Source organism: Aspergillus niger (genome assembly GCF_000002855.4).
Source record: "Aspergillus niger supercontig An11".
In the NCBI taxonomy this organism is placed as follows: Eukaryota; Fungi; Ascomycota; class Eurotiomycetes; order Eurotiales; family Aspergillaceae; genus Aspergillus; species Aspergillus niger.
The window spans coordinates 518398-534449 of record NT_166526.1 but is presented as its reverse complement, the minus strand read 5'-3'; the positions used below and the strand labels follow the sequence as shown (position 1 = coordinate 534449).

Here is a 16052-nt window from a genome sequence, read left to right as displayed (position 1 = left end):
CAGCCTTGCATCCTTGTGTATTTCTGCTTTTGTCGGAGGCGAACAAAAAAAGAGACGTCTCGGCATTCCCATCTTCGGTTCCTCCAGAGATGTATTTTCTTTCTTTTTTCTTGTACATTAACATGCAAATCTTACAGGTGTAATGTGATATCCTTAAATTCAGCTCAGCTCATACTCTACATGATTTAGAGGAAGAAATCGGCGGCGGGATTCATTCGGAGATCTAGGGGCGACTAATTACATCCATTATATTATGACATTTCCGACACACCCGATAAGCTCTTGATGTGCCCGCCGATCTATCCATGCTAGCTTTGCCACGGCCAAACTATATTCAACCCGGGGTTGAAACCGAGACTTGTTCCCTACTAGACTACAACAGGATGGAATCAATCCATGTCCCGATGCCTCCGCCAATGGTTGGTCACTGAACACGAGAAATTCACCATGTTCCTTGGAACAAGTGAGGCGGGGAGGTGTTGCTTTGCAAAACAGCCCTCGCCGCTTCTACGATGGCCGGATGTGATGGGATACTAACTAGTAGCGACTCAATTGTGTAGATGTGACGAAACTGGCCGTTGCCGTGTGGTTGGTTGCTCGTATCTCGCCTTCTTGTCTTGGCTGCTCTGTGTGGCTGGTTTATCGGATAGTGGCCCGTTATGAAGAAGTACGTATGATTGGATAGAAGTAGCATTGTTACGCTGCAGCGGTCAATGAATGATGATATGCGGTCGAACTCGAGGATCTTTACGGTGTCAAGTTGATGCTATGGGGCATTAATTGGATCAGTGTAGTTAGCGTTGTCGGGGGTTTAGAGGCCGAGCGAACTACCAGCACATTAGGAAATCTTGGGGTCGGCTTTGTGGATGTACTACTATTGTATGTGAGAGTCGATCCAAGATAAGTGTATAATAGCGGAACACTAGGACGATGGAAATATTGACTGTTGGGAAGATATCGACGGAAATATATACTTGGTACGGATTGACTTATGCATCCACGCGAAGTCATCGCGGTGTGCCGTTATGGTATTTGCTACCACTATGAAGTGTATTTAGGGAGATCGGAGGTACTCAATATCTGCGAACTACTTCAAAAGAAAAATAGGTCCAAAAAGAGCGAATCAAGAGAAAAACCATATACTGGACGCACTGTAATCGTAGGTGCAAAACATCAATCATCTGAGCAAAAACAAAAAAGAAATGTTTGAGCTCCGATAGGGGGAATCGAACCCCCGGCTGCCGTGTGAGAGACGGCGATGTTAGCCACTACACCATATCGGATTACTTGTTGAAAGAGGCAGTAAAATGTGTTATATATTCCAAGATACAAGCAAGTGCTTACTACTTTAATACTTTTGCTGGAGCATCGTGTTTCATGTCCCAATGTCTGTTGTTGCTTTTTCATTGCTCCATCCCACTTCTCTCTTCTCGTCGTAGATAGGTTACTTCTCCCTTGTAGGACCTATATCAACCGCGGAAGAAAGATCAACATTCCCTACGAATAGAAAGATTATGGTACTCATGGATTCGTAGTGAGAACCGATGGATCCCCACACACATTGCAGCACAGCTTGGGTTTTCTGAGTACGCCTGAAACATGTTACAAACCAGTCGATGCTCAGAATCTCAGAGCTCTCTCTATATCAGAAAGCTCCTGGATCGAGAGAGTGAATCTGTCAAAGCGGCGGGCGAGAACCAGAGGCTCTTGATCCCCACAGACCGAAAGCTTGGCGGTTCTTGCTCGATCGTCACGTTCCTCTCCTCACTTTTCCCTCGTGTAATTCTTTCCCCTCCCCTTCTTCCTTGCCTGTCAATCTGCAGCTCTTACTGCGTCCCCGACGCCATTCCACACCACTGTGTCCTCCCTCTCGATTGACGCAGCTTCTCCAACCCTCTATGGTCATGCATTGAGCTGCAGCAACCCAGTGATAGCTCTTTCTACTCTCTCCATAGAACGCGTCCCTCCAAGTGTTACCATCTTCACAACGTCTCTCTCCCTGGCTTGACCCCCGCGTCCTCGTGAAACATGGAAGAAGGCGCGTCTTCTCGTCCGACAGAAACCCCCGAAGGCTCTGCCGGCGGTGATGATCACAATGCCGCCTCGAGTGCCGCGAAGAATCCGGCCTTGAAGGATCGGAAATGCCAGTATTGCCATCAAGCGTTCACCTCTTCGTCCCTCGGTCGCCATCTGGATCAATTCCTTTTCAAGAAAAAACCGGACGGTATTCATGATGTTGAGGAAATCCGGCGCATTCGGAGCGGTATCACTCGCCGACAGGCCCGTACCTCCTCTGGTAGACGCGATACTCCCGAGAGAACAACAGGCAAAGGCCAGCAGGACTCCTACACTCCGGGCGATTCGGGCTCAAAGTCACGCGATGGTGCGTATAGGATGATGTTCAACACGCCTACGTGGCATGCGACCGGTGTGATCAACGATATTCCCAATCCTAGCCAGTCACAGGATAATAGCTCGTCTCACTCGCGCATTGCGCCCTCGCAATCACGCACTGGGCCGCTTTCATTTCCGGATAGAGGTGGCTCAAATAATCCGGATACCATGAGGGCATTGGAGCTGGCTCTGCGCGAAGTACTAGATAATATCAAAGCTGCAACGTATGTACATCACCTGGCATTGCTAACTGCGCTTTCATTCGACGGCATTGTTAGTACATGATCGACTGGAGGGCTAATTTAAATATGCTCTATAGTTCCAGGATGCGCCCCAGACTCTCCCCGTTCGATTTCGACATTCAGGCGCAAACGTTCCCTTCCCTCTGCCTGCAGTTGCTGCCTCCCCCTCCCAGTCTATTCGCAACAAGTCCATTCCCGTCTCCGTCATCATTCCCTCTCCAGCCGCCGGGAGTGGAGCATCTGGACATTGTCCGGCAAGCACTTCGCGCGAAGATCGATCAATGGCAGTCGGATCAGCGCACCGCCGAGTCCAACAACAACTCCCAGTCAGGGAGGCCAAGCCTAGGCCTAGATTCGAATATGATCAGCCGGAGCGCGCAGCAGCACGAAGACTTAAGTCTGCGGCACTTGGAGTTGGCATTCAAGCACTGGGCCTCACTGCCGACAGATGCAAGGAGAGACGCATGGCAGCTCGAGATCACGCGCGCATTCGCAAGAGAAATGGAAAAGCGAAAGTCGCTGGATGACCAGCTCGCGCGCGTCCAACAGGAGGCAAACCAACTTCGTGCCCAGGTAGAAAGACTAGGCTCCTGCCAATGGCCAAGGGAATTCGCAATCTTTCCTCCCGACACGCTCCCACTACCACGAGACGTCGCCCGAGAACTCGATGCCAAGGAGAGCCAAATCAGCCCTACCGCCTCTCGCTGGGACTACGACAATGTCGTCGCGAAATGGAAACGAGTCGTTATGCACGACAGAGGCATGGGCCGCGTCGGCATCGGTTACGCAAACAGCATACAGGATGAATATCGCAGCGCAGAACCCAGACACCCCCCAACTACCACCGCACCCGCAACCACCAGCGACGACCCAACCCGTTCCAGGATGTTGAATCCCCCGTCGGCCCTGAGCCCCGGCCCATCCCCCTCAAACACGAGCGGTGGTGGACCCTCCGCGCCTCCTAGCCAGCAGACCTCGCCCTATATGCACCAACACGACAGCACCCGGAGTCCCGACGACGGTCCGCAAGCTAAACGGCCTCGCCTGATGAACGGTCACCACATCGAGAACCCTCCGCACGCTCCTGACGGTGCCCCTGCTCCTACTGGGCCCCCTCCTCCTACATCTACAACCACGACTACGGCTACGAACCAGGGACCCGCTGCCGCTCCCCCCTCCACTACTTCCTGGACTACAACTAGTGCCCAACCATCCGGGATAGCTTCAAACCCGGCCAACCCTGCAGGTCCCACGCCCCCGCCATCCTGCTCCGGGTAAAATTTTATCGTTGGCCTTTGATGGACATATCATATTCTTCTCGGAGTCAGCTCCAGAGTATGGCTTCGAAATGAAGATGGAATTTATCGCCGTGTGTGCGTGTTTATTCGATCAATGTGTTGTTGCATATGATCTTGGAGATCCACCGAGCTAGCTACCAAGACTTCAAACCATTATGAAGATTGGTGTTGGACTACCGATTTTTCCATACTATCTTTGGGAGGAAAAAGAGAGAAACCTAGCATACACTCTCTGCTGGATGTAAATATCCAATATGGCACTACCGCTGCATTTTCACTTTTCTCGTCTATCGAAAAAGAAAAAATAAGATTGGCAGAGTATCTAATGTGCAAATTATAGCATTATGCCCTCACTGGCTGATATATATTACTAAGGTTACACATGATAACATTATACATCCTTCAGAACTTGAAAATAAGCAAAATGACAAACTGAGTCGCAGAGTAACTGGTGCCAAGATTGTGTGCATAAGAGAAATTAAGCAATATTAGAATATACTAGTAGTACAGTAGAAATGTGATGATATCATATCACCCCCCATCACTGTTTCACGGCCTTCTTCGATTTCCGTGCACTAATACTTTTCTTCATGTTTCTTACGCCATGAAGATAAAGCCACGAAAAGAAGAAGACGGCCATGAAATTGAAAATCACGAAGGCCCAGAATATGCCCTATTGAAAATCAATCAGGTTAGAACATATTACCCTCGAAGAAAGCGCTGGGGATAGAAACATACATAATTACGCCATTTGTGCGAGTAGTAAACGTTGTAATTCCGGGCCTGGGAGTAAGGCATTAGTGTCTGCGGTCTCCCTATCATAAGGGTAGGATAGGTATAAACATACAAAGACATCACCAACTGAGTACTGACAAAAGGCACAGAGACCGTTGCCAGCGTCTTGGACGTATCCGCCTATCTGGCTTGCGTAGGATCCGGCATACTCCTGGCACGTCATTCCAGAGGGTGGGCTGAATTCCGATGCTTCTCTGGGAACACAGCGGACGGGAACACCATGCACAACGACGGCCAAGAAGCCTTCTAGAAGATAATGGAATGGTGTGAGCCAGTACATCCATGATCTCCAGAAAACATTCAGGCTAGAGTATGGTACAACGACACCGCAGAAAGATAGGACGAATGTGAAGAAAGTAGGCACGAGGAGAGAGGCAAAAAGCGGGTTTGGTGAGAAGGCTGCGATGAATTGACCGAGGCCGACATAAAACAGTTCAAAGAGCATCAGGAACATCCAGATAAAACCGGACGTAAATGAGTTCCGTGGGAACCAGACCCCCCAATACCTGGAGCGGATTAGGTTGATTCGTCTTTCGAAGGTAGGGAAAGGTAAATAAACTCACCAGCAGTTGAAATATATCGACCCTGCGACGACTGAGTAAGGTAGTTCCGGCAATATTGCGCTCGTTACAAATGCAGTCCATGAGTAAATCTTTGAGCCAGCTTCTCGTGATTCGTATAGATTGCGGAAATGGAGGAATCGTGGCTGTAGTTGCTGGATTAGAGGCGGCGCTATTGTGAGCGTCATGAAGATGGAGAACATTCGAGACTGCATGTCAATGTAGCTGTTTCCGAGGTGCCAGAAAGTGAAAGTGTTGAAGAGTCCGGTGAAGATATGAAGCAAGAATTTGCCCTGCAGACTGGTTAGAAGTTTGATAGAGACGCAGTAAAGTTTTGGGGACACACCAAGGCGTATTGAGGGGTTCGCCAGTATGCTACGAAGCTGCGCTTGGAGACAGTCAATATCTGCACCCAGATGGGCATTGCATATTCCCGATTGTCATCTTTTTCTCCTTCAACTTCCCTGTTGCGTCGCTCCTGGATGATATTCTCGATCTCTTGCGAAACCTGCTTGTGCTGAGTAGATCTGGCCCAGACATCACCCCAGTCCTGCCCTTTGTAATCCGGGTTACCGGCGCCGATAACATCGAGCATATACTGCCACAAGTTAGCATTGTATATGATGGCACATGTGAGTACGAGGCTACCTCGGCGGGGTTCTCATGAGGGGAGCATTTTCTGGCCCCATTCTGCTCAAAGTACTCGATCAGTTTCTTGGAATCCGTGCCGAGCTCATTATTGTAGACGACTCTTCCTCCACTTTGCAACAATAGCAGTTCATCAAACTGCTCAAAAAGGACGGCAGAGGGCTGGTGGATCGTGCACAGAATGGCCTGTCCGGCATCGGCAAGGCGTCGAAGAAAACGCACGATGTTGTAAGCAGCCAAGGAGTCCAATCCAGACGTTGGCTCGTCTAAGAATAGTAGTAATTGAGGCTTACTTGCTAGCTCAACTGCGATAGTAAGTCTTTTGCGTTGCTCAGCGTTCAGTCCAGCGCCCCCCTCGCCGACTATAGCACCTGCAATTGGCCGCATTTCAAGGAGATCAATTATCTTCTCGCAATATTCGTACTTCTCCTTGATAGGTACCTCCTTTGGCTGACGAAGGAGGGCCGAGAACTGGAGCGATTCCCGGACAGTCGCTGTAGGCTCGTGAATATCCATTTGCTCAGCAAAGCCAGTTGCTCTTTGGAAGCTTTTGGGAAGAGGCCTGCGAGCGTAAGCATTTGCTGTAAAGGTGGTCTTCAGGCCGGTACTCACTTTCCGTCAACAAGAAATGTACCTGTGACAACGCCAAAATTTATCCGCTGGGCAAGAGTATTGAGAAGCGTCGTCTTGCTGAGAAACTTTTAGTAAATCACTTACAGATCTTAGGGAACAGAAGTCACTTACCCAGCCCCAGAAGCACCCATTAACGCAGTGAGGCGACCCGGCTTGACATATCCCTGAACATCTTGTAGTAGCTTTCTCTGGCCGTCTTTGTAGGGGATCGTGTAGTTTACACCTTGCCAGGTAAATATCGATGTGCTTTGCGCGATTCCATGCACCTCATCACTGGAATCGTCTGTACCTTTCTCTTGAAACCCGCTGGTGGCTCCTGCCCCATCACTTCCCGTTTCTACATCCCCCGGAAGTTCCTTGTTTTTGACAGCCTCCTGCACAGCCTCCGGCGCCTCGCCTTTCTTAAAGATTGTAACCGTGCTGCCTCCTTTGTTGGGTTTCTGGAGCTCCATTCCGACCATTGTCAAGCATACGAAAAGGACGAACCAAGCTATGACAATACCAAAGTTTCGCCATAAGTGTGATCGACTGTACGTGAAAGCAGCCTCTATGTAGTTTGATCCCTGGACAACAAGCTGATTTGGCGTACTTCCTTGAATCGCACAAACTTGGTTGCCGGGCTGTGCACTGGGTCCATCCGGAAATATGGATGGGGAGACACACTGCAAATCCAAATCGTAGAACTCATTTGACATAATCGCCTCAAAAGCGTACTGCAATGGATTGATCCAAATTAACCATTTGAGCCAAGGGTGCATTTTCCATGGGGGAATGAGGTATCCTGGGTAATTTCAGTAAGTAGTTTTCAGTAAGTGGCTGATATCCCTTACCGGTATATACTATCAGCGCCTGGACAGAAACTCCAGTTACGCGGGTGGCTACAGTTTTCAGTTAGCTCACGTAGGGAATAGCTCTTTGTCTTTGTTTTACATACCAACGTCGAGAGAAGCACTCAGAGCTCCGATAGTCCGGAAGAATGAGTACATGGTCATGGTCAGAATGAAAACGAATAAGAAGTTAATGAAAAACTGAGACGCGGTCCGCGAAAGATTTGACATGCTGAAAAGAATGGTAAGCCTCAATCAACAGCAAACGCGGTAGAGTTGCATACAAGTATACAATTAGCTCGAAAATGGTGACCTGAACGAAGACAATGGGGACATCAACGACCACTTGAGCTAAGGCATATGCCGCTGGACGATAGAAGGAGCTGATCGAGTTAGCCTACTGCTGAAATATCGCTACATTGTCCCACTCACAAACTCTTATGTTTTAATATGACGGGTCGGCTTCCATAAAGAGCCGTAAGCTCTGCCATAGCCAGCAGGGAATTGAATAGAAGTACATAAAACATGACACCGCCTCTAGTGAAGACACCAGCGCTATAAAAATTGTCAGTAATTACTTGGCAAGTGAGATCGGTAAAGGAAAAGCGAGACTGACCTAGTCGGGGGCAGATCATAGAAGAGACTGCCGATGATGAGTGCCTGGAACGTGAGCATCACCCATTTCCCGATGAGTGTCTGCTTATCTCCATACATGACGAGGAATTGCCGTTGAGTCAGTATAATAACCTGCTTATAGAAAGACACCGTATAGTTTTGTTTTCTTTTCCTTTCTCTGGCCTGCTCACACGCCCGCTGCTCCGACTCGATCTCTTTTTCAAAATCTTCAATATCTGCCTTGGCTTCCTTGCATATCTCGCTCTTTTGATACGCTCTCTGAAAGTCTTCTCCGGAACGCGGAACTCGATCCTCCCAGCCTTCCTTGATACGTCGCGCATATGGGTCACTGACAGATGTCAAGAAATCCGGTGTGGTCCACCGAGGAGGGCACACAAACCCCAAACGCTCGAAGTATGCCTTTGCATTCTCGGTGCGCCCGTAGTAGGCACATTTGCCTTCCTCAATCAACATGACTTTGTCGAAGAGATTGTAAAGATTTTCCGAGGCTTGGTAGAGAGCCACAAGTGTAGAGGCATGTGCCATGTCTGTTGAGCTTCTCAAGCTTTCCACGTACTCCAGAGCCGTGCTAGCATCGAGGCCTTTGGTGGAATTGTCCCAGCATTGCGTGCTAGCTTTTGTGATTAGGGCTTCGCCAATAGACACACGCTTCTTCTCTCCTCCAGAAACTCCGCGAATAAGTTCATTGCCGACCTTGGTCCCCAGTGCATGCTCTATCCAGAACAACTTGGCGATGGTAGAAAGGAATGTCTCCTGGTAATGCTTTCTACTTTCACCAGGCAGTCGTGAAGATTTGTCCGGGGTTCTTGACTTGAGGGCAAACATCAAGGTGTCGCGTACGGTGAGCGTAGGATAGTGGAGGTCGTCTTCGGGGTTGTAGAGAACCTCCGAACGGTAATTCTTTGCCATGGTTTCGGCATCTGCACCTCCGTAGCGAACATCACCTTCCACGCTTTTGTAGCCCGATCGTTGATTCCCAATGACTTTCAGAAACGTAGAGCAACCGGACCCCGGGCGACCAAGAACCAGAAGCATTTCCCCAGGCCGTACACATCCGTTGAAGTCATCTAGAATAGTTCTCAGTGGTGCGCTCTTCCTTCCGCCGGTGAGTAGGCCTTTGATCAACCTCGGTAAACCCAAGAGGATGTCAGTGTTTGTGGGCTGGAGGGCCGCTCCTAGACCAACACCTTTGACAGTCAGGTCTTTCCATACTACACCAAGATGTCTTGTCTTTTCCTCTTCTGAGTTGGCCTTTCTTTCCTGGCCAAACATTCGCGAGACCAGCCTCGCTATCTGATCCGTATCGTCGGCCCCCGCAGCCCCAGTGCTACGTCGTTGAGAAAGGGCGCGAGCAATATCCTGTTGCGTGAGCTGCCTCTGAAGTGAGGACTCTTGTCGGATCAAATTTTCATTCGAGACTTGATGCTCAACAGGAATAGCCGATTGCTTTCTAGAGAGCCCCGAGCTAGGCGATGCACTTGAGCTTGAACCGGAAGAAGAATCCAGTGACGTTTTTTTCTCTTCTTCGAGAACAGAGCTTTGCTCGTGGGGAGGTGAGCGTCCCGAGTCCATGTTGATAGTGATGCGATGATAGCTACCGGGACTATAGCATTGCAGTGAAAGTAACGGCGGAGACAATACCCGATGTCGAATCGAAACTCGAGAAGAAACTCGACCGAGGGATGAGCGAATGCAAGGAATCTCCCTGTGTCTTTATCTCTACACTCTGCATTCCGTGTTAAGTACCGGCATTGTCGGAGCTTCGTCAAGACCGATGCAACTTCACCACCGAGCTCTAGCTTTCCACAAGCAGAGTGAAGTATGGGTCGGACAACATGAGGACCGAAATGCCGATCGAGGGATCGAATAAGCATGCATCAAGTGATGAGACCAGTTCGAGTCATGAAGGAAGGTGGGGGGAAAGACCCTGAGTGAACCATGGCTTAAGCTTGATGTCGTCGGTTGATTCCGTGGATCATGGTGAGGTCATCATCTGCGGATCTGGACCAGATCGGTGATCGGATGCGATTTCTATTAGTCCTCCATTGTCTTGAGTGACTGAAGGCATTGTAACGGTCATAGAATTGAAGCAAGGAGCAAGACAGAGTGGGGGAATTAGAGCGCGTACTTTCCCACATTTTGCTTGAAACCAAATCAGCCCAGGTATGAAGCTATCAGCCACTTGAAGAGGAGGCTGGATTGTTCTATAGATAAGCCCAGGCTGGATGATCTTTGATCAATGGGGCAAATCCCAGCGTTGCAGTTTATTTGCCCGGTCCCACATTTGACAGCATTGCTGGGGTGCAGGTGTGGGTAATGGAATGAAGGGGGTGAAAGAGGAAGAAAGATGGCTTGGCTGCGTCAAGAGGAGGAGAGAGTAGAGCTGCCCCTCTGCTTTTCCGCCTCACTCTCTACTCTCTTCTCTCTTCGCTCTTCTCTTTTCCGCCTCTTCTCCACTAACTTCCCACCTCCTTCTCTTCACCCTTCCCCTTAAAATTATTGGAATCCGGAGGTTAGCAACAAGCACTAACAATGCCCTCTTCTTGGTGGCAGAATAAACGGCAGCATGGCCACCCCCGCACATTATACCAAGGGAAGTGCAGCAGATCTGAATGACGTCCGACGATTAACCGGATCAATGAGAAGGGATGACTTTTCCCCCCTCAAATACTTGGCTAGAATGGATATTTATCCAGTTTCCCCGCCGACGCAGATCTTCCATATATATTCCTGTGCGAAGATCTCGGAAACGGACTGAATGTTTGCCCCGCTAGTCTTCGCTGTACATATTCCGGCTAAATGAGCCAAGTTCAGAGGTCGAACAGCACAGAGGTTTAAAAAGCAGCTCTTCGCAAATGCGGATCTGATTCCTGAGGGTTAGATCAAGAGGTTTATTCCTTCGGACCTCTAATGAATCTCATAATGCATCCTCACGTCCTCTGCCTAGGGCTGCTGCTTGCTAGTAGTAATGCAGCTGCAGTTTCCAGCACTGCCAGTTCTACAGCTGCATCCCCTCTGGTGACCACTCTGAACATCACTGTAGAAGGTGGAAACTATCCACTGCACATCTTCCTATTGAATACAAGTACACCTAACAAATACTCCAGATTTATGGAACCTATATATTGGCCCCGTTGAGACTGCCTCGATCAACACCACCGTTGAACCTACTCCAATTCCATCTGCCGAACTGATCCCCCCTCCCCCACTCTACTACCCCTCCTACTTACCAGGAGCCCAGATCCCAGGACTACGAAGAAACGAAAGCTGGTCATTCCCCAAAGGGTTCTGGTGGGGCGTATCAAGCGCCTCATATCAAGTCGAAGGGGCCGTCAAAGCAGATGGCCGGGGCCCTAGCTTATGGGATGCATTTACCCACCGAGCCATGAGCGTAGCCGACAACCAGACAGGAGATGTCGCGATTAACCAGTATTACATGTACAAGCAAGGTACTCCTCCTATCAAGCCCGAAAAGCTTTATCTCTCTAATATGTCAATACCGTAGACATCCAACGCATCGCCGCGATGGGCGTACCAGCATACTCCTTCTCTGTCTCCTGGTCCAGAATCTTCCCCTTCGGCAACGGCCCCATCAACGAAGCAGGTCTGCAGTACTATGACGACGTAATCAACACCTGCCTAGAATACGGCGTCAAACCCCAAGTGACACTGTACCATTGGGACCTGCCCTTATACCTCCAGCTCTCCTACGGAGGCTGGACAAGCGAAAAGATCGTCGACGACTTCGTCGCCTATGCCAAGGTCCTCTTAGAGCGATGGGGCGACAAAGTCTGGCAATGGTACACATTCAACGAACCGCACTCCTTCTGCGGCGAATACCCAGTACCAGATGGATATTTCCCGCGCACCACGTCCATCCCCGACGTCCAGCAACCCTACTGGTGCGGACACTACATGCTTATCGCCGCGGGAAAAACATACCAACTTGCACGTTCAATGAACATCACAGCACCCATCAGCATCAAGAATAACGGCGGCTACAAGCTCCCTCGAACTGCTTCCCCAGAAGACGCAGAAGCCGTCGAGCGCGCCTGGGCATTCAACGAAGGATGGTTCGCGGACCCCCTGTTCCTAGGCGACTATCCATCCCGGCTGAAGAACTTCACCTCGAGCTTCTTACCCGAGTTCACGACCGAAGAGCGGGACATGATCAAGGGAGCAAGTGATTACTTCGCGCACGACGCCTACACAGCGGCATACTACATGGCACCTGATGCAGGGATCGAGGGGTGTCTGTCTGACCCCAGTAACAGCCTATACCCGGAATGCTATAATTCCTCCTATACGTTGCCAGAATCCGAAGGCGGTTGGCTTGTTGGCCCGGCGTCCGATCCTAATACCCGCTGGCTTCATAAGGCTACTGAGTGGCTGCCTCAGTTCCTGCACTATATCCAGGATACGTGGAAGCCCGAGAATGGCATAGCCATCACTGAGTTCGGATTTTCGGAGCCGTTTGAGGCGTATAAGACTCTGCGCGAGGATATATTGACGGATCCTTTGAGGACGCTCTATTACCACGACTATGTGCAGGCAATGTTGATGGCTGTCGCCGAGGGGGTTAAACTTGTGGGATGTTCGGCTTGGAGCATTGCTGATAATATTGAGTGGACTGCGGGGTTTACTGTTAAGTTTGGATTGCAGGTGAGTTTACTTTCCTTCTGTAGGAAAATGGGTATTACTAACTCTGTTGTTTTGTAGTATGTCAATTTGACCACGCAAGAGCGCTTCTACAAGGCTAGTTTCTTTGAACTGGCAAATTTGTTCCGGACATATATCAAGGAGTAGTATGGACATATGCTCCCAGTACGTGATTTTGCCACCTGCGGTATTATACAACTGGTACGAATGCTATTACCTGAGCTTATCTACACAGTATCCATACCAGATACATCCATCAAACAACCCATCTACTCCGTCTTTTGACAATGGTTTCCCACCCATTCCTTACATTCAAGTTAGGCTGTATCCCATTATCCCAATAGAAAGAACGAAGATAATCCAAAGCCGGAGTCTGACCCTTACCCTCAATATTCCGAATCAAATGACGAGGACCAGGTATAAACAGCGGAGCATACAAAATCAGATCCGGTGCTGCCGAGGCGTTACATATACCCATACCCTCCATACATTCCCGTACCCAAGAGCCTGCCCGATCTCCCCACCAGTAAACGGTAGCAAAATCCATCACGCCATAGAAGTCACTATGAAACACGAGGATCTCGAAGAGCATTTCCATGCGGAGGCCGTCGTCTGGAAATTCTGGTCCAGTCTCGCTTACTTTCCGACCCTATAAATATTAGCCAGAAACCCTCACCACATTGAAGTAAATTCAGTAGACGCACCTGTATCTCACACCTCTCACAAAACCCCGTATCATCTCCACAATGGTTAACAATCCCAAATTTACGCGCGGGAGGCTGCTGGACCAGCATATAGCGCCAACTTGCGTCTTCTCGCATGTATACTTCCGTCCTATTGGGGTCTTTGACCATGTCGAGAGTATCGAAGGTGAGTTTGGATTCTGTGTGCTCGGGAAAGACGATACTATTCCGTTCGAAGATACCCGGGAAGGCTTCTGCTAGTAAGGGGTTGAGAAGTCTTATGGTGGATTCATGGCTGCGGCTCTTAAATGGTTGGAAGAATAATGCTTCTTGGATGGGGCGTGAGTCACGAATCAGAAAATTCCAAAAACGGTTGACGCGGGGCGCGGAGGTAAGGAGCGTGCGCATGTCCAAGTCATGGAGGATGCGTTCTAGGATGCAGCGGACGGATAGGACGGTTTGGATACTGTTGCTGGATGTCATGATGATGATTGTTGATATTAGATCGAGGGTGGTTGGGTTCACTTGGAAGGATATGGTTACTTCTTTTTTGAATTAGAGATTCAGACCATACGAGTGACATGATGTTATGATATCTTTCGTTAGGCAATAGCTACTCAATGAGACACTGGGTGGTAGTTTCCTGTTTAATTAGATTCATCTTAGTTATATCCGACGAAAGAATGGAGATTCTTAATCCCGAGATATAGACGAAACCAAAAGGCCAATCATATTAATGTAGGTATCTTTGAAAGAAAAGCAAGTCTATATACATCATTGAGCAAGATTTTCGAAGCCGAAGGCCTATGCCTAACTTTCGGTTATGGGTTGACAACCGAAAGAGTATACATGTCGTTCTCTTGCAGCATATGCATCGTTCCCCCAACCACTGAGACGTTCGCCGGGTTAATCACTGGAGCAGGGGCGTCATCCCAATTGGAAACAACCGTATCCTCACCGTTTAGTATGCGGTTGATGTTCAGCATCGTACTGTACATAACCCCGTGACTGGAGACAGGATGGACATCCTCATTCCCGCCATGAATATCAGATTCCTTCGAGGAGGGCCCAGCAGGATGATATCCACCTGTTAAGGATGGGTAGACCGCAAAGCACCGGAGATAGCCATTACCGCACATGCGACCGAGCGATACGTCGAACTGGGCGCCAATGTCGATTTTGTCTGCGAGGCCTGTTGGGTTCACAGAAAGAGCAGACAAGATCTTCTGAGCACCATGATAGCTCACTGCATAGACTATGGAGCAAACAGCATCGTTGACGGCGCAGGTCAGACGGGTGTAATCTGGTATCCCGAACGGAGGCGGATCGCGCCAGTAGGGCAGAAAGTGATGTGGTGGAAGGACGGTTGTATCATTTGAGCTCACGAAATACGGCTCATTAGTTCGACATTCCATGCCACAGTGACCAAGCCAGATGATGTCCCAGTCATCACCGTAGGGCGAAGCCGTCACCTTCTTATCCGCCCCTTGGAGAGCCCGTACACCGAGAGCAAAGCTCTGTAGCTGGGTTTTGAGATTGACGTCCCAGTCGACATCATCCTCCATGATCATGGCACTTCCTATCCTTTCATGAACAATTCTGGGAATGCAACGTTAGCCAGATGTACGGAAAGGGGGGCAGACTGTCGCATACCGTTGCATGGCGTTCACATGAGCCCGTCGAGCACCATACTCGGTAGGTTTATGGTCATAGTTCCAGTTCTGAATTGTCAGTGGCAGGCATTCCATCGGATCTAACTTATGGACTCACATAAGGGTATGTCCTGGGGTCAACCTCGTCGGGAGTGATACCGTTTACCCAGTCGATGTTAAACCCACTGACTGAAGAACCGAGGACAAGATTGTCGCGCTTGTCAACCCTGCTAGGCAAATTGATCGCGAATATTTTCTGGACCTATACATAATTAGGGTGGGGGCTAATATCAACATCATTGGAAGGAAATACCCCCAAAGTTTCGTTCCTGATCGCCTCGAACTGTGACCGGGCGCGTCTAGCTCCTATCCGCACGGTGGGCCGGGCATAGGGCAACTGCCAAAGGATGAGGATGATCCCGAGCACCCCCAGCGCATAGAGAATCAACCGGCCGAACCGTTTCTGTGATGTGAATAGAAACATTTTTAGTTGGGCCAGACAGAAGGTCGACCGGATTGTGAAAGGTGACCAGGCAATCTCCCCAGTCTTTTTCAATTCCCCTGAATCTCTGCCTAGGCCTAGGTGGCTAGTCTATTAGATCTGGGGCTAATGAAGTGGAACGGCGCCGAGCGGGTCTCAGCTGTCTCGCCTGGCTTTTGCCTGGACACTTTGGTGACTCTTTATGAGTGGCCTGGGTCGCTGGAGGGTTGTATTTCCGTTGTGAATTTCCAAATTCCTTCGATTGTTAATTGTTAATCCACCTGGTGCTAGCCCTGACGCGCGGAAGCCAGGGTCCGGGGAACTCATGGGCTGGCGGCTAGTTCGACCACTGAAACCACGGGTCTCCGCGCCATCAGTTGGTGTACACAGTAGTGCGCATCAGGGTGATATAACTGGTTGACATGCGATGATAATGATATCTGTCGTTCTTAAAATATCTAACCGTCTGACCCGCAAGCGAAGGGGGGTCAAGTAACTGCCCATCTCCACGTAATACCTACTATTTAAGTCATCCKACTATTAC

At 49.5% G+C, this 16052-nt stretch overlaps 4 protein-coding genes and 1 non-coding gene across 5 annotated transcripts; 2 read left to right on the top strand and 3 right to left on the bottom strand.

The window, feature by feature from the left end:
- Positions 1 to 1211: 1211 nt before the first annotated feature.
- tRNA-Glu (CTC) lies at positions 1212 to 1283 on the bottom strand. The gene has a single exon. It is a non-coding gene; the product is annotated as a tRNA-Glu (tRNA).
- A 745-nt stretch (positions 1284 to 2028) lies between these two features.
- Positions 2029 to 3914, top strand: An11g02120 (uncharacterized protein; the record flags this gene model as incomplete). Its single annotated transcript, XM_001394178.1, has 2 exons — positions 2029 to 2618; positions 2714 to 3914. The coding sequence occupies 2 exons, from the start codon at positions 2029 to 2031 to the stop codon at positions 3912 to 3914; spliced, it is 1791 nt and encodes a 596-aa protein (XP_001394215.1).
- Positions 3915 to 4475: 561 nt separating this feature from the next.
- An11g02110 (uncharacterized protein) lies at positions 4476 to 9605 on the bottom strand (the record flags this gene model as incomplete). The annotated part of the gene is made up of 13 exons (XM_059750103.1): positions 4476 to 4607; positions 4673 to 4749; positions 4808 to 5235; positions 5293 to 5582; positions 5636 to 5887; positions 5938 to 6499; positions 6550 to 6627; positions 6682 to 7351; positions 7401 to 7448; positions 7505 to 7629; positions 7682 to 7780; positions 7830 to 7952; positions 8014 to 9605. The coding sequence occupies 13 exons, from the start codon at positions 9603 to 9605 to the stop codon at positions 4476 to 4478; spliced, it is 4476 nt and encodes a 1491-aa protein (XP_059601534.1).
- Positions 9606 to 10955: 1350 nt separating this feature from the next.
- Positions 10956 to 12839, top strand: An11g02100 (uncharacterized protein; the record flags this gene model as incomplete). Its single annotated transcript, XM_001394176.1, has 4 exons — positions 10956 to 11079; positions 11141 to 11482; positions 11539 to 12695; positions 12753 to 12839. 4 exons carry the CDS (start codon positions 10956 to 10958, stop codon positions 12837 to 12839), a joined length of 1710 nt encoding a protein of 569 aa, XP_001394213.1.
- Positions 12840 to 14196: 1357 nt separating this feature from the next.
- On the bottom strand, positions 14197 to 15511 carry An11g02090 (uncharacterized protein; the record flags this gene model as incomplete). Its single annotated transcript, XM_059750102.1, has 4 exons — positions 14197 to 14974; positions 15029 to 15096; positions 15146 to 15244; positions 15296 to 15511. The coding sequence occupies 4 exons, from the start codon at positions 15509 to 15511 to the stop codon at positions 14197 to 14199; spliced, it is 1161 nt and encodes a 386-aa protein (XP_059601533.1).
- Between the last annotated feature and the right edge of the window lie 541 nt (positions 15512 to 16052).